Source organism: Grus americana, chromosome 1, assembly GCF_028858705.1.
Source record: "Grus americana isolate bGruAme1 chromosome 1, bGruAme1.mat, whole genome shotgun sequence".
Taxonomy (NCBI): domain Eukaryota; kingdom Metazoa; phylum Chordata; class Aves; order Gruiformes; family Gruidae; genus Grus; species Grus americana.
The window spans coordinates 77,531,862-77,553,912 of NC_072852.1; the positions used below are offsets into that span (position 1 = coordinate 77,531,862).

Below are 22,051 nucleotides of genomic sequence, written 5' to 3' on the forward strand. Positions count from 1 at the left end.
TGCTGCTGCTCTAGACTTGCATAACCTTCAGGGAAAAATTTATTCCCAAACATAAAACCTGTATGGATTTTACTTTTTTTAATATTTAATAACATTTAACTATGTGTTAGCCTTTGAATCACTTTCTTTTCCAGTGAATCCAGAATGTTGGGCTAGTGCTGACTGAGAAGAGAATGGGGGTGAAGGGGGGAGCCCTTCAGATCCGTGGCAGGAGTTCCTTCTGTGATACTATAAAACCAGGACCAAGTGTACAGAAGGCCGTTTGCTCTGTTCCCTGGGATGTAAAGAACAACCACTTGCAATACTTCCCTTTAATAAATGGTGCAGACTTTCTGAAGAATTGGTTAAAACTGGTTCTTGTTTAATTAACTCACATTTTAGTCATGCACAGATGTGTATTCCATTTTGGGTTTGGTGGGGTTTTTTTGAAGGAGGATGGGAAATAAACATTCAGCAATGCAATAAAAAAAAGAAAGGAAAGTAAATTATTGTGTTGAAGAAACATTATTTGACCTGCCATTCTGAAGAATGACTGCCTTGCCTTTTAGATTTGTATTAAATGTCTGAAATACTTGAGCAAGTTGCCCCTTCCACTCCCTGCTTCCCACCCCCAACTAAAGTACATTCATCAAATTGCTGAGTGGGAAAGGTTTGTGATGAGTTCTTTAAACTGTGTGTCTTCTAGCCTCCATATCCCCCCTTCATCTTAATCTTATATTAAATAAAGCAAATTCCAAACAGATTAACTGTCAAACAGTTATGCTCCATCTCTTCAATTTGCTTTCAGGTTTTTTGAAGGGGAGCGTGCTGATTAGTTAAGGAGATGTCATGGTCTTCTTCCATCGATGTAGGAAGATAGCAGATATGATCGCCTGAAAAAGCTGAACTACACTGCAAGCATGGCTTTCGCCCAGTCGCACATTATGGCAGCTAGAAGGCATCAGCACAGTAGACTCATAATCGAAGTGGATGAGTACAGCTCCAACCCCACACAGGCTTTCACGTTCTACAACATTAACCAGGGACGTTTTCAGCCCCCACATGTGCAAATGTAAGTATTATAGTTTTGTTATTGCTCCAGCACAGCCTTCTGAATTGTTATTGCCTTGTCGATGTGGTATTTGATGGACCAGTCGAAAAGAATTCAAAGAACACTGTTTTGCTGCCTTTCTAATAATAATTACCATAATGATACAAAATCAGTCCATTTGGAAAGTATAAGTACTTTGTTAAAGGATGGGAGAAAGATCACTCCGCTAGCATAACTTTAATACATAATACGTATTAAAAAGAAAAATAAACAACAAACAGTGGTAATAAAATAAAAGATGGTACAAGGATGGTACTTTCTGCGATCTTAATAATGTTTGTTTGCATTGTGCACTTGCTTATTCATGTAAATAGCTGTTGAAAATTCCAAGCCCATATCCATTTTGTATACTGTTTTGTTAGTTATATTGCAGCTACATACAAGGAAAAATCACATCAATAAATAAAATAGTGTGGGCACCCATCCGATAACTTACTTTCATACCAGTGTGCCGAAGATGCCAAGTGCTTAAAGAGTAATTAAAATAATGTGTTTGTTTCTGACTTCTTATATAATGACAACATCAGTAAAATTAACTGCTCTAAATGATTTACTTGTAATGTAAAGTGGAGAATTATAATTACAAAATGAAACCTGCCATAAAGTTTAAAGCCAGAAGGAAGAGCAAAACACTAAAGCTATTACAAATAAATTAAGTATAAAATTCTACTGTAAAATATTTTTATAGGGAATAAAAATGTCTGCACCATTTTATTGAGTTTATTAAAGAGAGAAGCAGCCTTATCTTTAGATCAGAAGGCTGGTTTCCATTTCTTTACAGGAAACTTTTTTTCCTTTAGGAAGACTGAATACATTTTTGGTGTTTAATATGACTTGGTAATTTACAAACATAGGCCATGATTTCTGCAGTTAAAAAACTCAGCAATGATGACTGGTTGAATGCTATGTGTTTATTTAGCGTGTGCTTACGTACATTCTTTGGCATAATTTAGATATATTAAAAAATTGAAGACTAACAGGTATAGCAGGGTGGTGAGCAAACACTCAGTTTTTGAGGGCAGTGTATTAGCTTATGGTCTGTGTTGGGGATTTTTAGGTACTATTGAAATGCAAACAGTAAAATGAGTTGAGTGTTAGCACTGGGAAACATCTTTTGTTTATAAAGCTAGCAAATGGTAGCAAAAGTACAAACAAACAAATGTGGGTTCAGAAATACTTTTACAAATGAAAATAACAAATAAAGCAACCTGCATGTGATGAAGCTTAGCCATTCTTTGTGAATATTCAGACAGTTCCTGGGCACTGGTGAATTTGTTCACTGGTCTTAAAAGCTGAATGTTTTTAAGTGGGCTGAAAATAAGTTATTTATTAGTATCCACTTGGAACTCAACAATACACTTCTTAAACTTCTAACCAGTAACAAATCATATTACTGGAGGGCTTAGACAATCAAGTGCATGATAGAAGTTCAGCACCTAAGCAAGTAGTTGAAAATAAGTTATCCTTAGAAAATGGATCCTCAGAAGAGTTTAGCAATCTCTCATGAATGGTTAATACTATTGAAGAAGCTTGTGCAAATAGAAGAACAGGCTAAATCAATTGAAACATTTACCACAATCTGCCCTACTCTTTCTCTTGGTACAGAAATTGTAAATAATGTCTGACTACCAGCAGGATTGCTTTTGCCTCCAACCAATTAATAGAATAACAACAAAGAAGGGAAAAGTAGACATAAAAAGTATGACAAGAGCACCTTTTATTCACATGATTGTTATGGGTGAAATCTCAGCCCATGCAAGTTTTGTCATTAACTTCAGGGAGGTGAGGGCTTTGCCTTGTCTTTGTGTGCAGTTCCAAACACCTAGATTAGTCATGTTGCACGCAATCATAAACGGATTTCACATAGACCTGTTACCATCTGAACTCATAGTAAACTACTTGATGCACGGGGCAGGGGGAGGGTTTGTGCTTCTTTTCTTCTGAATTCAATCTTGCAGTTCTTCCTTGGTCCTTCGTGCAGTTTTATATTTCTTGTTTCACTTTTTCGCACCCATAACATGCTGACAGCCCTTCCTAGCCCTCTCTTAGTCTGGCATTGCTGTGCTTGTGAGATGACTGGGTCACCACTGACAAGAAGGGTGGTAAATTGTGATAGTGTTTTAAAGTCCATCAGTCATTTCTGGGAAGTTCCTGTCTTGCTCCTATGTGAAAGCACTGAAATCTAGTGTATAAACGAACCTCTGGCAGTGTCTTCACTCTGAGATTTTTTAACTTTGGTTTTCAGTTTCTCTGCAAGTTTTCATACTGCTTTAAAGAAAAACAAAAGAATTTGCACAAAAATAATCAGCAGATCTTTATTCCTCTGCACGCGCTGCAAGCAGTGCATTGGGTGTCGGTGTGACAGCTGCTGTGGGAATGCGTTACACAAGAATCTGGGGATCGAGCCTTCAGGAATGATTTCCAGTAATACAACTTAGATGCGTTTCTGAAACTTGACATATGTTTTTACCTGTATCCGGCCTCAGTGTGTGCATATCACTTCAGCATGAAAATCTGCATCTCATTTATCTGGTTTTTTATATTGATGCCTTTTTCCCATGAAAATTCTCTGGCCCATTGCACAGGATTTAAAAGTTATACATACCACAGCAACCAGGAAAATGCTGTCCACGTCTTCCCCATCCCCATCCAAACTATAAGAAAAAGCATGTGTATCATGTGCTGCATGGGTTGCCATGGTAAGTGTGTTGGTTTTTCCATCTTGCTTCAGAGGAGCAACATGTGAAATGCATGCTACTCCCCAACACCCAACTTACTGCTGTGCTGAGCTTTAAAAAGATAGCTGCAAGAGAAGTACCTGCTTTAAAGACTGCCCTACCATGAAAAGTCAAAAAGTGGTGGTTTCGACCAGTTCATATCATGATGTTGTACCAGGGTAGTATGCATAATTTAAATCTGGCTTACTAATATGACCTGTAACTAATTTTGGGAAGTGCTGGGCAGGCAGAGCAGTAATCAGGAATTTGCGTACTGAACTGATGTTTAATCTTTTTAGCTTAAATGGCTGCAACGATAGCTAGAGTCAGCTCCCCTTCATTTTTATCCAGCCATCCCAGTTCGAGGAGGAACTCCATGAACTGAATGCATTACCCTTCACACAGCTCACACCTTATGACAAGCCTCACTCACTAGTCTAAAACCCACCATTCACCATCCATATTCCTTTGCGCCCCTGCTACCTCCACTCACCCACCACCCATAGAGCTCACTCTATGGCAGCTCTCTTCCCTCCGAAACATCAGCATTTTTAACAGGTGATGGTAGTGATGCAGCTGCACTGTTTGAGGTTGTGACTTGTTATGCCTAACTCCCCCTTGCATCTAACTCTCTTTTCTTCGTCTGCCCTTCTACATGTGCCTGTGGTCCTCCTGCAACACATGCACTCCCTCAGCCCTACACGCAGTGTTTGCAGCTGCTCTCTCTCAACGTCCCAGCGTTCCACTCTTTGTCCGCCAAGTTTTACAATTTCCAGTACATGTTTGCTTACATATCCCACTAGCACGTACATACTGCTGGGTATTCATTAGGTATGATTTAATCACAGCTGGTTTTACTCCTTACCTCCTGTTTGGTTACTTTATGCACAAAAACTGGAACTTCAGAAAGATGACTATGAGGTACTTGTACTAAAAGGCTGTTTCTCCAGTACTACTGTAAAAACCCCAGCATTTCTTCTTCCTAAAAAGATAAAGGAAAGACTGATACAAAACAAATTTGTTCATACTCTAGTTTTGTAGTTACATTGTAGAAAATGCTAAGAACTTTTTCTATATTTAACAAGGTTTGAATGTTTTAGACTTATTCCTCACTCTGTCACTAATCTTGTGAAGTTGTCAAAACCACCTCAGTTTACCTGCTTATAAATTTCATAGAATTCTTCTTTGACTTAGGGAACAGATTGCATAATTAAGGATTATTATTGTATGTCTTTCAAGCAATAAAATACCTTCTGAAAATTTACCCAGTAAACAGGGGTAGTATTATTAATAGCAAAGATCTCTAACATTTTTCTGAGTTTATTTATATAAAAGTAAGCTCCTGCATTGAAGCACAACCAGCAAGGGATAGGGATATGTATTACATGCTGCAACAGTGAACAAAACTAATTTTATTTGTCCTTTCAAAATAAATGTTGTAAAAGTAAAATAATTCATAACAATTCTGTATATCTCTCTCATTTCTAGTGACATAAATATAACTCTTGCATCTCTGGCTTTTTTATTTTATTCCACCAGAATTCCCTAACTGGAATGGCAGATTTCATATAGCTCCACATAGATACATTTGCTTCTATATATTCTAACAAAATATGGATTGAGGGTAAAAAGATTGAGTTGAAAATAAGTATTCCTCATATAGCAGAGAGGTGTTCTCTGCCTTCCTCTTCTAAATCATAAGTAAGTCTCATCAAACTGGGTCAGATCTTTTCATTTCCTCAGTTTTGAATATCGAGATTGGGCTCTGAACAATGCAGCCTCACCCCTCACAGCATCTGATTTCATTTAGTATAATTAAGCCCAGAAAGTTGCCACATTTGTCCTGACAATAGTCAGGCTTGAACGTACATTTACAGCTGTTGTCAGGAGAGTTCTTATCTTGCTTTGCATTAACACACTGAAACATATCTCCAAAATGTGTTAATTAAATTTGCTGGAATTATATAACTTGCAGAAAAAAGTTATAATTAGAAAAAATGCATTGAAATGTATTTATGTATCTAAAATAAATCTTTTCCCTGTGTACCGTGTAATGATATTTAAACAATGAAACGGGATAGTACTGTTCCTTTGAAACTGGCAATGCCTTTGATTTATTTGTAAGTATTTGTTTCAGAGTTACTGCCATAGTTCAATCTCTTTTTCTTAATCTCTTTAAATTAATCCATCTACCCAACAAATACCGAAAATGTTGTGATGTGAACATCAAGAATTTTTACACCTCCCATTAGTGTTAGGTTTGTTTTAATAAATCCCTTCCATCAGACAGATCTAGAAGTCTGTGTAATCCTTTGTAAAGGTAAAAGATAGTATTAGAATTGCAAAGTAGATGGTAAGAAGTACATAAGTATTTTATAACCTTGTTATGATGCGTTTCCTGCAGGGTTGATCCGGTGCCCCATGATGCTCCCAAACCTCCGGGATATACACGATTTGTCTGTATTTCTGATACTCACTCAAGAACTGATCCCATCCAAATGCCATATGGAGATGTGTTAATACATGCTGGTGATTTTACTGAGCTGGGACTTCCTAGTGAAGTAAAAAAATTCAACGAATGGCTAGGTGGGTATTGAATTCTGTGTGGATTTGAAAGTAAATTTGTTTACTGATTGTATCTGCCCCTTCTGCCTCCCAGTAAAAACCATCATGCACTCAGAAATGATGAATATTAATTTGGTTTTTAAATTTGAATGGTAATGAGCAGGAATCAGATTTTTTTTTTTACAAATATTTTTGCATTTTTCCAACTGAGCAAATAAGATTTGTGAGACTATTCATCTGTTCTGCCTTCACACTCTCAAGTGTACATTAAGCAACTTCTTGGTGTTAGCAACAATTTAAGTCAGTAGGCCTTCGATGATTTACATAAAACCTCTTACATACATTGTTATGGCTTTGCTTCCCTGCAAAAAAAAGTTGTTGTGACTGAAAACATTTGTCTGTTTAACCCCGGAGGCTCATAGTTTTTTTATCTGAGGCTCAGCTGCACCACAGTGATGAATTCCAAACAAAGCAAAACGTGTGCCTGTGGTTGCTGTCTTGGATGTAGCAGACCAGATGTAGATGCCTTCTGTAGGCAACTGTTGGCATTGGTAACCGAAATTCTGTTCCACTGGGCAAGAGAGTGGTGATTTACATGTGCTTCTGCAATGTTTTGGATATGCTAAAAAAAAAAAAAGACAGTGAAAATTGGAAAGCATACACTGTATCCAGACAAAAACCCTGATAGGTATTGCTCCTGCAGCAGCGTGGGTACCTTAATTTGCAATAAAAATGGATTCTTAATTCTGATACTTCATTATCAAAAAAGGGTGAGAGGAAATGAAGGAGTTGGAGAGAGAAAGAACACAGTTTAAGGGTAAAATAGATTTCAGTTTTTAGATTGATTTTCCTTCCTATAGTTTACGTTTTTGCATTTTTCCTGTCTTTATTGCTACATACTACAGCATTCCACACTAAGGCACAAAGTAGACAGATGCATGTAGGCTGAAATGGAATATAAAAAAAAGTCGAGACTTCACAATTTACACAAATATTTACTAGCAAATAATTATCAGCAAGGCTGACAAATATTTATTTGAGCTTGGGAACCCAATAATATGTCCCACATGGAACAACTGCATTGTTCTGTGAGTATTAAGGTAGGGACAGCATGTGGAAGTGCCCTCACCTCTGTATCCAAACATGCACAGGTTGGTTGTAAAACACAAAGCAAATTTTAATCCTATTTTGTAAGTCTCTACCATGTATTATAATAATGTACTGAAAACAGCATATAAAGATTATATAAACCATATGGTTATCCCTTCTAAATAATACCCATTTTATTTATCTGCTAGTGTGGGAAGAAAAGTGCTTTGGGATATTGCTAGCGAGCAAGGATGGGGGCTACACACATTACTTGCTGCACAGTTTTTGTCTCCCCGGTTCTCCATCTGCCTCCCTGCTGGTCACAGCTGTACAGTGTTCTGAAGAAGTCCTTAAGCTGAAATCCTCTTGGTATGGTAGGGAGATTTCCGAAGGCATTTCTGTGATGGTCTCTTCATCATTTTTATTCCAAAAGAAGGCTTAATTTTCTGACTTTTCAGGCATGCTTCCAATTTCATGGTAGTGCGCGATTTGGGAAAAGGTGATCTTGATGGTTAGAGTCGTATTTTTGCAGGAGCATCTTTGAAATATGCAAATTTAGCAAGTTAAAGATTATATTTTTAGTTTCTTGGCAATTTGAAAAAAAATGCAAAATTTAACTTAGTTTTTTAATTCATTCTGGAAAATCCAATAGAAAAATAATTTGGGGTCACTACATAGGTTTCATTCAGCTAGCATTTAAAGTTTTGTTTCAGTTCAAAATTGTAAACTTTTTTTTTTTAAACTACTGTCAATGAAATTTCAAAATGGAAACTTCAGCTTTTTTTGAAAGTTTTTTTTTTAAATGAACAATTTATCAACTCTTGAATACTTTGAGTGTTTGCAAAATCTATAGCAAATGGTGGAATGGTTAAAAATGTTCTCTTTGGGAAGATGAAGTTTCAAAAGTTTTTGCTGGTTGTCCATTTTGTTGTTAAAGGCACTAGTCTCCAACAGTTTTGATTTTTCTAGATAGCTACTTCCAGTAGCTGCCATGATTTTGCAACTCCCACAGCCTACCCAACCTTCTCCTTCTTCCTTGGCTTAACATTTTACTTGTTCCTTGAGAAAGTAATTGACAGACTCTGGCACAGACTCGTACCTCCACTGTCATTCTTACCCGCTGCCCCCAAATTTCCCTGTCTGTTCCTTCATCCCATACTGCAGGGCTCACCTTCCCACTTAGTCGTTTAGTTCGGTGTCAAATCTGTGTCTTTTGCCATCATTAGACTATAACTTTATTTATGCCTTGGTATGAACACTAGAGTGTTTGCTACACGCTCCCTTGATCTCAGCTTCCTCTTAGGCATGAGATACATATCCTACTTCTGCTTTTGCACCGTATCTTTATGTGTAGCATTGATTCCTACCTTTCAGCTTTCTGTTCCATCATACCCTCTTGGGTCTGTGCCACTTAGGTCTATTGGCCTATTTCATCTTTTCAAGAGGCCCTTCAGCAAGTTCAGGTTTTATCTTTCTGTTCTACATAAAATTTCTGTGCCTGTTGGATACAAAGTATATTTTACATTAACATCATTAACTTCCATGGACCTTATGGTTATATCGAGCACATGCTCAAGTGTTGTGCTAATAGAGGCACGTTGGCTTGCTGAGTCATACCCTAAAATATGTTCTCTCTTTTTTAGGCTGACTGTATGTGGGTACACGGGAAGGCCTGTACCAGCTCAGATAATACGTCTCTCTAGCCCAGTATTGTTTTTGACCATGGCTAGCAGCCAAGGTGCTCTGCTTTGTCTGCCCCTTAGTCACCTAGTTTTATACTTTTTATCCTCTGGCCCCTAAAGCCTTCCACTTCATTTAATTTCATTTCACTTCGTTCTTTTTGGTAATTAGTTGTTTTCTTTCACTTTTCTTTTTGTTAAAGCACCCTCCCCCCTTCCCAGGGAGGGATTTGAGGTTTTACTAGGGCTAGTTGATGCCTCGCTCTATGGAGGAGATTAAATGGTGGTGATAACTGGATATGCGTATTTTCTCAGCTTTCTTTGCTAGGCAGTCCAAGGACTTCTTGAGCCACAGCGTTACTTTGTATTTAATATATAGATTTTTCTTCTCTGAGTTTTTTTTAGTTGCCTTTTGGATCTATGCAAATTTTGAGTGCCAACACAATCTTGTATCAGAGTTCCACAATACGATATGGATTGTGTGAAGAACTTTACTTATTTTGAACCTGCCACCTACTAGCTTCATTTGCTATTACCTAATACTGGAAGAGGCAAGTGAACAATTCCATTCTTCATTCTGCTTAAGAATGTATAGGCTCTTCCCATATCTGCCTTTAAGATATTTTTCAGGCTGAAGACTGTTTAGAAGTCCTTAAATGCCTTTGATCATCCATGTCACTCTCTGTACCTTTTTGTTCTATATCCTTTCAAAAATGGTGAGACCAGAACTGCGCATGATCTGAGTACACCACAGACTTATCCTCTGGCATAATGAAATTTCCTAGTTTGTTTTCTTTTTCTTTCTAGTGTTTTGGATTGTTCTGGTTTTATTTTTGACTGTGACTGAACAGTGAGATGGCATTTTCATAAAATTGTCTATTACAACTCTATGAACTCTTTCCTGAATGGTAATATCTAGTTCAGAACCCATCAGTGTGTATCTATAGTTGGTGTATTTTTCCCAGTACTTGAATTATTCTGCATAAATTTATATTCAGTTTCATCTGTCCTCTTATTGCCCAGTCATGCAGTATCATGATGTACTTTTGCAAGTCAGATTTCTATTTTGCTACTCTTATTCAGGGTAGCTTAGAAAAAGAAGGGAAAAAGGGATGAATAGTCAGTTTACAAAGCTTGCCAATGGTGCCGACCTGGTCATTTCCCTCCCTTCTTTTCCCATATTGACCTTTCTCCTGTTTTTATATTTCATCTTTTCCCTTTTTTTGCCTAGTTTCTTCTCTGACTGTATTTTTCTTCCAAATTTGAACATCCAATTTTGGATGAAGTACAAAATATGTATTATGGTAGGGCCAAACGGGAGTCCATTAGGCCAGTGAAACTTTCTAATGACATTATAAGGATGCATGGTATGACAGCTTTGAACATATGCTAATTTTCCAGTATGTCCAGGAGATTTTAATGACATCACTTTAAACAGCTGAAAATAATTCAGGGAAATTGTTTCTAAATACATGGAGCTGTTGGAGCGAGTCCAGAGGAGGGCCGTGAAGATGATCAGAGGGCTGGAGCACTTCTCTTGTGAAGACAGGCTGAGAGAGTTGCGGTTGTTCAGCCTGGAGAAGAGAAGGCTCCAGGGAGACCTTCTAGCAGCCTTCCAGTACCTAAAGGGGGCCTACAAGAAAGATGAAGAAAGACTTTTTACCAAGGCCTGTAGTGACAGGACAAGGGGCAGCAGTTTTAAACTGAAAGAGGGTAGATTTAGATTGGATCTAAGGAGATAATTGTTTCTAATGAGGGTGGTGAGACACTGGAACAGGTTGCCCAGAGAGGTTGTGGATGTCCCGTCATTGAAAATGTTCAAAGTCAAGTTGGATGAGGCTTTGAGCAACCTGATCTAGTAAGAAATGTCCCTGCCCGTGGCAGGGGAGTTGGACTAGTTGACCTTTAAAGGTCTCTTCCAACCCGAACCATTCTATGATTCTATGTAATCAGGGCTAGATAAGGTAGATTGTATCATAAGATATATCAAGCTCACTATGCACTCTAACTATCCTTGTCCTCAGCTTTTTCATTATTTTGTTTTTGTTATTTATTCCCTACCTGCATATAAATCAAATGTGCTGTAGGACAAATACAAAGACACATGTCCTGCTTTAATGTACTCATCAAATAGTGACTCCAAAACCATCTCTATTTTTTTATCTCCCATATTGTTGGCACTGGAAATTGCCTGCTTGGCTCAGTTGCTTTTGTAATTCCCTTTGCTCAAGTCTGTAATACCATTTCCAAATTGTGTATGCTCCAGGACCCACTGTCACTTTGAGCTTGTGGGTTACTTTCCTGGAAATGTAACTAAATAGCCAATCTGTGATATAAGCTGGAAGACATACTTCTGTATTCGCTCTCAGAATTCTGTGCATGGATTGGAAAGATTACCTAAAGTAACACATTTTATAATATCCCTTGTTTCAATGTGTTTGCTTGAGCTTTTCCAATGTCAAAGACAGTCTTCCTATTTGAAATTCAAGTTCAAGCTAAAGTTGAAAGAAAAAAATAGAAGGTGGCTTTGCATTGTAGTGGAAAACAATAATTAACTCTTCAGAGCATTTTCCTGAAAATGTTAATCATACATGCATGTGTTACACCCCCCCCCCCCAAAAAAAAAAAGATTAAATTATTTGACATGCACTTCAGGAATTGACCTGGGCAGATTCAGCTCAAAAGATAACATTTTTATTTTAGACTAAAAATGTTTGAGAGTGAAGATGCCTTCTCAGCTATAGTAACCAGCACTGCTAGAATCACCTGTTTCTAGTAATAGTTTGTAGAACAAAATCAGCTAATTTTGGTCAATAAACATCTTCCCTACTTTTAAGTTCTTGATAAAAAATAAAAGATTTTCAGAAAAGCATGAAACACTAGGCTTAGCTTTACTTTTGCTTTACTGTTCAATCTTGCAAAATCATGATAGTTATTTTTTTTCCTCTGTTAACAGGTATTTTATATTTTTAGGTTCGATAATACTCACATTTAAAACATTAAAATTGTGTTGAAGAAGAAAGAAAATCAGCTTCAGAGCAGCAAAAGAAATTAGAATTTATAAATTGTAGTCATGCCATTTTGACCATCGGTAATTACACTATTTTTATGTTAATGTAGAAACCCCTTGAAAGAAGTATTTAAGCACTAATTATCTATTTACAAAAGAATGGCTTTGGAAATGCAGTGAAAAACATTGAGCTGTGTAGGGATTTAGAACAGATGTCATTTTTAAAAGACTGGGCATACTAAAAAAAATGTTGGTTTTTATTGCATTTCTTAAATGCATGATGGCTCAGATCCATTTGTACATCTAAGGCTCAGACAGTACAGCACAGAAAAGCACACTGCAACACTCTCTTCCAGTATTTCTCCAGTTCTGGGGAGTTAGTATGTCCTGAAGACTTCTAAACGTTAAACTGGCTGCCAGGAGTCTCAGGGAATATTTAAGCTACATCCCCGTAGTGGTAAGATGACCCAGAACAACTGTTTTCCAGGGATGCCTCCCATGCTAGTGGTGAGAAGCTGTAGAAGCTACAGGAATGGTAGGTGCTAAAGGATTTTTCCCTCATTCCCTCCTTCCAAACACATGCATGCTTGTGGGGAGTTTCTTGCACTAATACCGAGGTTGCTTCTTTCCACTGATGGAGTGGAAAGTAGCCAAACGTCAAGGTTCTGAGTCTCTGGGATGACTCACCTAAAAACGTTCTGGGATTTTCATAAATATTGAGATCCCTAACCATCAAAATAAGCGAGTAAAAAAACCCAGTCTTATTCCAGACTAGCAGACAAGCGTAGCTTTAGGAATGCGGTGCAGCCCAGAAGTACAGAGAGCAACCAGGGAACTAAAAGATCTGGAAAACGATTCTGTGAACTGTTGTTGCCTCTGGCAGAGATACTTGAAAGAGCCTGAGGAAGACAAGCAACCAAATTGCAGTTAGTCCTCTTAAGATGTGACAGCATCTTTATCATTCCCCCTTGTAAAATTGTGAAAATGATGCTTGATCCACCTACCACATGAATGTGTTGGAGGATTAATTATTCTCAGTACAGCATTTTGAACACCTATTGCAAACCACTATACACAAACATTAAACATTGTTATTAGCGCTGTGCACCTCGTACGGTGACATGACACACAGCTCTTTGTAGTCGTCCCTTCCAGAAGGTGACAGCTGGGAGATAGTGAAAGCACCTTTGTGGGATCTGAAGATCTGAATAGGAATCTGTATCAGTGTGCAGAGAGATCCATGTAGGAAGTCTAAAGTATTTTTTAATTGTTACTTTTTAACACAGTTCTCTGTCTCCTTTGCTTTCATTGTCCCCAGATACATGTTATAAACCAAAACTGTAATATTCTAAAGGGCAGAAAAGCTGTTGTAGAAATTTATGTTCTCAGAAAGGTATATTATTTAAGACTGTAACTATTCCAGGAAGTAAAAAAGAAAAACTATTTACGCAAATGGACCCTGTGTCTTATGTAGTTGTGGATTCTCAAACCATTAATTGCCATAATCTAAGGGGACATATCACAGGAAGGTTAAATCTAGGTAAACCTGGCAGTCGTACAGTTTTCTAGGCATCTGTTACTGACGGTTAGTGGACAGAAGGTACAGAGCTACATAGTCTTTTGGTTTGACTCACTACAGCTACTCTAATGGCCTAGTTTGCAGCATGCATTGGGTTGGTTCTGCACAATTACAGGGTAATTAAATAAACCAAGGTAAACGGAAGCCACTTTTCCTGTAGAAATAATTTGGGCCAATTATTATACATGTGTGTGGCTGCATATAAAACAGTATATGAAAAAGCTTAAGTTGGACTATTACCAGATATTTTTTAGTTTGATTTGCCTGTATTTATTTTAAGAAATCCTGTTTTGCAAATGTGAGCAGTATTGTATGTGTTTGCTGGTTTAGTGTTTGATATAATTACTGACTTTTACAATGCAAGAATGTCTAGAGCTAGCAGGTTACAGATGATTTAGGAGGGAGTGTTCATTTGCAATGTTATTCCAGATTACACACCATACAAAAAGTATGTTAATGTGAATTTCCCAGACATCAGCCCCAGTGTTTAAACACAGAACTGTCAAGAGATGCGAAAAAAGCAATCTCAGACAGTTATGCAGTCTTTTCACTATATCACTCACTGCTGTATTCTGAAAGGTTGAAATGAGAGGGAAAAAGCATTAAGTGGGCACTTATATGATTGTCACAGCTTTTAATGAATACTAAAAATTCTGCTCAGTACAATACCAGGAGAGAAGCAAAGCACATCTGCTTGTACAAGTTTACATTTATCTTGGTGAAGTTGCAAGTTGGTAACAATTGTAAGCTGCAAAGGAGGTCACTGGTTGATAAAGATGCCTAACCTCTTAGTACAAGAGGAGCTTGGAGTATAAACATCACGCGTTTGCTTTTGAATTATTTGCAGCGTTGATCTAATTTACAGAGAAGATGACTTGCTGATAGAACAGGATGAACCTTTAAGCACACAGAATTCTACTTTGAACAAACTCGGATGCAGAAAAATAGCAAACAAAGGCACGTTGTTCAGTGCTTTGCATTATGCAGTTTGTAGTTCAAGTAATGGTTCCCCAGCATTTCAAGTTATTCTGTAAAAATTATGTTCACCATAAAAAGGACCTACTGTAGTTTAGAAGTTAAGAATTGCTGTAATAATTTTGTAATTGGTGCATAAACATGCAAAAAATTAGATGTTCAGTTGATTTTCTTAATTAGTAATCTACAGTAATGAAGGGAATAAACAAAGACGTTACTAGCTAAATAATATATATATACTTTTATACATGTTATATTACCAGAACTACTATCAGATTCTTATACTAAGCAAACAAAGACTAAGAAACTTTCTGAGGAGAGCTTGCCACAACTGACAAAAACTCCATGTATCTAGTTAAGAAGTTTGTAAGAAGATAATACCATCTGGCTATATATAAGCTAAATATGATATTCCAGGCTTTTTGGTAGTAAAATAGTATGATAGAATAATAAATTACATTGTTTTAGGAGATACAGGGCAGAACTTTTTGTCTGATAAGTTGTTCTGGGAGCAGAACCACTGCTGCCTGACTTCTTGGATTTTGTCTTGTAGACCTTCTGTGGGTGCTTAGGTGTCTTAAAAGATGAGTCACCTAAGGTGTCTCATTCCTTTGAAGCCTCTCCTTCAGACTGGGTGTTAGTCATCTTGGACACTTTCAGGAAACTCAAGGGAAGATAATTGCCTTTGAGGCCCTTACTCCTCTGCTGAATATAGTAAATGACTTTTGAATCTGTTGGGCATTTTCAGGGGGATGTTGAGAGACAAGCATACAGAAGTATAAAGCATCGTACTTCTACAAGTTTTGCTTCTGCTAAATTAAGTGCAAGGTAATGTGTCTCAGGCATGTTTCTGCACACAAGGGGAAATTACGAAAAGGAAAGGAGAGGGAAAAATGAGCTGGAAAGATGAAGAACTCTGTAGCAGAGAAGGAGGAAAAGGAAGGGAAAAATCTCATCCCATGTTAAGACAGAGGCTGAAGGAGTGGATGGTGGCTTGGAGCTCCATTCCGAATTAGCAGAAGGCAAAAGTTGGATGCAGCCTGAAAGAGAAAGCCCTGAAGCCCAGGACAGAATTGGAACCAGTGTGTTTCTGACAGAATTTTGATGTGTAAACATTTCTGTTGATTCCAAATCCAAATAGGATGAAGTGGCCAGAGGTTGATTATGGAGGAAACTAATTTTAATTTCTTGCAAGTTAGACATTATGGGAGGGAAAAAAAAGCTTGTTTTAGAAAAAAATGTGAATTTTTGCTTAGAAATGAATTTTTTATTCACTCCAAAATATTTTAAACTGATATTTTGCTTCATTTTGTTTCCTTGGTAATGTCAGAATCATTACATGAATTTCCAACTATATCCCATTCCATCCAAGTGGTAATTTAATAATTTTAATACCGAAAACTGTTTAGGTAAAATTTTTCCAATCAATTCTAGTTGTAGTTTGTCTCTAGGTTATAGGGATATTTTAGCAGAAGCTTCTCAGCTGCCAAGACGAGGGGGATCCCTGGTCTTTGGGCAAAATCACTTGTCTCGTTTTGGCTAGTCAAAATAAGAGATCAGAAAAAAAAGGTAGTTTCCCCCCAAATTCATAACTTTTCCTTTTTTTTTTGGTTTGAAAATACATCTTTGACTTCCATAGCATATGTTCTTGCATGTGTTTCTTGGCACTCCTGAAGGGCAGATCTATTTCTTACATGCTTGCTGCCTTAATTTTACTGGGGAATGAATTTTGTCCTGGATATGTGTGCAGAATTCCTGTGACAGCCATAAATTTTCTTTAATATCTTTGTATACATAGAGGTTCTGTATTAATACCAACTTTGCTACCTGCCCACCAGCAAAGCCATATGCTAGCATTAAATGTTAATTGGCTATCAATTGGATATTTAGTCCTACTCATCTGCTAAATGGATAGTATGAGAAACTTATACCAAAGTTAATGGAACATAATCTCTAGTCCTGTTAAATTGCTTGTCTACCATAGATTTGTTCCATTAGAATCACAACACGAAATGAGTTTTTAATTTCTTTCAGCATTGCAGGCTCTTTAAAATTTTTGCTGTTTTTCCAGTGTAGACTTACAGAAACTTAGAATCACACAGGATGCAGGGGACCTCTGGAGGTCATTGAGTCCAACCTCCTGTTCAAAGCAGGTCTAGTTAGAGCAGGCTGCTCAGAACCTTGTCTAGTTGAATTCTGAATGTCTCCAAGGATGGAGATTTCACAGCTGCTCTGGGCATCTATTCCACTTTCTGACCGTCCCCATGGTAAAATTCTTTCCTTACACCATGTTCCCACTTGTGTCTGTTGCCTCTTGTCGTATCTGTGTGCACCTCTGTGAAGAACCTAGATCTGCCATCTCTTTATCCTGAGATCAGGTAGTTGCAGACAGAAGTAAAGTCTTCCCTTCATCTTCTCTAGGCTGAACAGACTCCCATCTCAGCCTCTCCCCGTATGCCACATTTCCCTGGACTTGCTTCAGTTTTTCAGTATTTTTCTTTTACTGAGGAACCCAGAACTGGACACCACACTACAGATGTGGTCTCACAAGTGCTACATAGAGGACAAAGATCGCTCCTGTTGCTCAGCTGGTTTCACTGTTACCAATACAGGCCAGGATGTGGTTGACTGTCTTTGCCACAAAGACACACTGCTGAGTCTTGTTGAATGAAGTTACTCCATCCTAGGTGCAGGGGTTTGCATTTGCTTTTGATGAAGTTTATGAGGTTCCTGTCAGCCCATTTTTCTAGTCTTTGGAGGCTCCTCTGAATAGCAGACATGCCCTCCAGTGCAAGTCGGCAGATCCCCACCCCTAATTTGGTGTTGTCTGCAAACTTGCTGAGAGTGCACTCCATCAGATCATCCAGGCTGTTAGTAAAGATGGGAAGCAGTATTGGCCCCAGCATCACTAGCTGAGGGATACCTCTGGTGACTGACTGCCAGGTGGACTTTGTACCACTGATTCTAGCCCTTTGGCCCCAATATTCCAGGCAATACTTGACCCACCTTATCATCCATCCTTATCTCACCAATTTGGCTATAAGGATGCTATGGGAGATTGTGTCAAAGCCTAAAATCAAGGTAAACAACATCCAGTGCTCCCCCTTATCCACAGAGCCAGTTATCTCCTCGTAGAAGGCAATTGCATTAATCAGGTGTGATTTACCCATGTTAAATCAATGATGGCTGTTCCAAATCACTTTCCTGATCATGTACTTGGAAAATTACTTTGTGGGAGATGTGTTCCATAATTTTCCCAGGCCTGATGTGAAGCTTGATGGCCTGTAGTCCCTTAGATTCCCCTTCCTTCCTTTCTTGAGGATGGGTGGGACATTTGCCTTTTTCCAGCCATTGGGAACTTCTCCAATCCTTTTCTAAGGTGATAGACCTGTGTCCATCCATTGCAGCATTTCAGTCAGGTGAGCTATCCCACTATGTCTCCATAATCTCAGAGATGTCACAGCTCTCCACTGTGCACGGACTTCTCCTTCCTCCTAGTTGTACCCCATGCTGTGCCTAAGAGGAGCCCCAGTGAGGCTGCTTTTATAAGGGTAATGCAAGAGCCTTTGCCATCCTCTTGTCCCCCAGCTGCTTCATCACTGCCTCCATGCCTCCTCCACTTCTCTTCACACCACGGCAACCCTTCCCCAGCACACCTAGTTTGATACTCTTCCCACTGTATTAGTGAACCGGTTGGCAAAGACACTCTTGCCCCAGTTTGCCAGGGGAATGCCATCCCTGTGCAGCAGTCCTTGTTCTTCAAAAAGGGTCCTGTGGTCATAGGAGCTGGAGCCCTGCTTGCAGCACCAGCCATGCAGCATTGTGTTGACTGTGGGATTCATCCACTCCCACCTGAGCAGTGAGCCCCCTCACTGGGAGGATTGAGGAGGTATCACCAGGGTCTCATGCCCCTCACTGTTATCTCAGGGCTGTCAGTCACCCTTGATATGTTCAAGGTCACTCTAGTGTTACCATTGGTGCCCACATGGATGAGCAGACAGGGAACTTAATGTTTACATATGGCTATTTTGGAAAAGAAAAGGAAGGGGGGGGGAAATGGAAAACTGCTTAGCAAATGAAAATGTTAGCCAGTGCCTTTACTAAGGCATGTTTTCATGGAATTTATAAAGGGAAGACAAAAGGAACCCACTGCACTGACTACGTTGTAGCCACTGCTGTCTTTGGTAGGAACCAAAGCATTTCTTAGCAAAATGCAATTGTTATAAGAAGCCATGAAAATCTGCATGAGTGGAAATTCAACATTCCCAGTTCAGTTTGTTTAACAAGGGGCAGGAAATGTGCCTGGTGTCTTTTCTACCCAGCTTGTCATAAGCACCCACTAGCAGGTGTGGGAATGAACTGGTCAACCTGGAAGTGTTGGCATTATCTCTGTTCAAGAGCTGGTGGCACAAAAAAAAAAAAAAAGACGGAAAAGTGGTTGTTCTGAAGCTATGGACACATGTAGAAACACAGCCATACGACAGCTATTAGGCTATGTGCTCTTGGGGAGGTCTTTGTCCTAGCCAAGGACCAAGCCAGGACTACAAATTGTGCAGTAGTCTGTGCCTAGGGATGGAAAACCATGTATTTGTGTTGGAAGGACATAATGGAATAAGACAATACAGAACAGTTTAAATAATAACATATAAAAAGGAAAAGTAAGAAGTTGTAGGTCAGAAGTAGGAAGGAGTTGCTGCTTTAAGGTGGTTTTCAGGTAAATTTTGATCAGATATTGCTAATGTTTGGTGGATCTTAATGCTATAAAAGGCACTTGAAACATTCAACATTTCTCAGAATTGTGCTGACACACCATGTTGGACTATGGTTCTGTTGCAGTAAGGTGGTGTTGGTCCCTCTGAGGTCAGTGGTAGGAGGACCATGCTTTACTGCAAAGAGATGTTTAGCATTCAGTGTTGATTTCTGCATGTGGACTCGAGTGAGCATTGATATGTATGGATCACAGTGGAAGCAGGGAAGATGGAAATGTGTAATCAATATTGTGGTCTGATAGCTGAGGGTCTTCATCTGCAGACACTCAACTGGCATCTTTATACATATAGTTCATCATAGCAGTGCCCAGTCAAGAATAATGTTTCAGAGATTTATACCTAAGATTGACTTTGCACTTTGAGAGCACTTGGAGTAAAAGTGAAGTATGTCTTATCAGAAGCAAAGTTTAAACAAAATATTGTTAAATTTATGTGCAAGCAGCAAAAAATACCTGTTAGACAAAAAATCAGGATTAAAAGGGTAAAGAGGGCTTGTGGAGACAAAGAGAAGGAAATAGGTTTAGCAAGTTGCTGCTTGGTATGGAATGAAAGGAAAAAAACCTGAGCTGCAAACTCATCAAAACCACAGTTGTTAATTGAAAAGCTGACAGACCTGTAACTACAGCAGCACTTCTGGCCGCCACTATAATAAATGTAACTGTACATTTAGAGTAATTTGCTAATTTGCCTAAGTAACACCCACAGACAGCAACATGACATAAATACATTAGTGGAAGCAACAACTATAACTAGCTGGTACAGGTTCTTGGCTGCTAGATGGATGGATCAGATGAGCTGGAAAAGATTTACAAAACAGAATAGAAATGGAATTGTTAACAATATTGCGGCATACATGATTATTTTCCTATTTCATAGAATCATTTAGGTTGGAAAAGACCTTTAAGATCATCAAGTCCAACCGTTAACCTAGCACTGCCAAGTTCACCACTAAACCATGTCCCTAAGCACCACATCTACAGGTCTTTTAAATACCTCCAGGGGTGGTGACTCCACCACTTCCCTGGGCAGCCTGTTCCAATGCTTGACAACCCTTTCAGTGAGGAAATTTTTCGTAATACCCAATCTAAACCTCCCCTGGCACAACTTGAGGCCATTTCCTCTTGTCCTATCGCTTGTTACTTGGGAGAAGAGACCAACCCCCACCTGGCTACATCCTCCTTTCAGGTAGTTGTAGAGGGTGAGAAGGTCTCCCCTCAGCCTCCTTTTCTCCAGGCTAAACAACCCCAGTTCCCTCAGCTGCTCCTCACAGGGCTCGTGCTCTAGATGCTTCACCAGCTTCGTTGCCCTTCTGTGGACATGCTCCAGCACCTCAATGCCTGTCTTGTAGTGAGGGACCCAAAACTGAACACAGTACTTGAGGTGCAGCTTCACCATTGCCAAGTACAGGGGGATGATCGCTTCCCTAGCCCTGCTGGCCACACCATTTCTGACACAAGCCAGGATGTTGTTGGCCTTCTTGGCCACCTGGGCACACTGCTGGCTCATATGCAGCCGGCTGTCGACCAACACCCCCAGGTCCTTTTCCACTGGGCACCTTTCCAGCTGCTCTTCCCCAAGCCTGTAGCGTTGCATGGGGTTGTTGTGACCCAAATGCAAGACCTGGCACTTGGCCTTGCTGAACCTGATAGAATTGTCCTCGGCCCATTGATCCAGCCTGTCCAGACCCCTCTGTAGAGTCTTCCTACCCTCAAGCAGATCAACACTTCCGCCCAACTTGGTGTCTGTCATCTGCAACTTTACTGAGGGTGCATTCAATTCCCTTATCCAGGTCATTGGTAAAGATATTAAAGAGAACTGGCCCCAGTACTGAGCCCCAGGGAACACCACTTGTGATGGGCCACCAACTGGATTGAACTCCATTCAGCACAACTCTTTGGGTCCAGCCATCCAGCCAGATTTTTATCCAGCAAAGAGTACACCCTCCCAAGCCAGTTTCTCCAGGACAATGCTGTGGGAAACGGTGTCAGAGGCTTTACTAAAGTCCAGGTAGACAACATCCACAGCCTCTCCCTCATCCACTAAGTGGGTCACCTTGTCATAGAAGGAGATCAGGTTAGTCAAGCAGAACCTGCCTTTCATAAATGCATGCTGACTGGGAACGAACGCCTGCTTGTCCTGCACATGCCATGTGATGGCAATGAAGATGATCTGCTACATAACCCTGCCTGGCACTGAGGTCAGACTGACAGGCCTGTGGTTCCCCGGATCCTCCTTCTGGCCCTTCTTGTAGATCGGTATCACATTTGCTGACTTCAGATCAACTGGGACCTCCCCGGTTAGCCAGGGCTGCTGATAAATGATGGAAAGTGGCTCGGTGAGCACTTCCGCCAGCTCCCTCAGTACCCCGGGGTGGATTCCATCTGGCCCCATAGACCTGTGTGTGTCCAAGTGGTGTAGCAGGGTGCTGACCATTTCCCCTTGGATTATGGGGGCTTCATTCCGCTCCCTATCCCTGTCTTCCAGCTCAGGGGGCAGGGTACCCAGAGAACAACTGGTCTTACTGTTAAAGACTGAGGCAAAAGTGGCACTAAGGACCTCAGCCTTTTCCTCATCCTTT

General features: G+C 39.6%; 1 protein-coding gene across 1 annotated transcript in view; it reads left to right on the top strand.

The window, feature by feature from the left end:
* Positions 1 to 808: 808 nt before the first annotated feature.
* MPPED1 (metallophosphoesterase domain containing 1) overlaps positions 809 to 22,051 on the top strand; it is a 53,901-nt gene continuing 32,658 nt past the window's right edge. The window contains 3 exon segments of the mRNA XM_054813349.1: positions 809 to 850; positions 852 to 1,051; positions 6,212 to 6,393. Coding sequence (XP_054669324.1) covers positions 824 to 850; positions 852 to 1,051; positions 6,212 to 6,393 — 409 coding nt within the window. The 5' untranslated portion in view covers positions 809 to 823.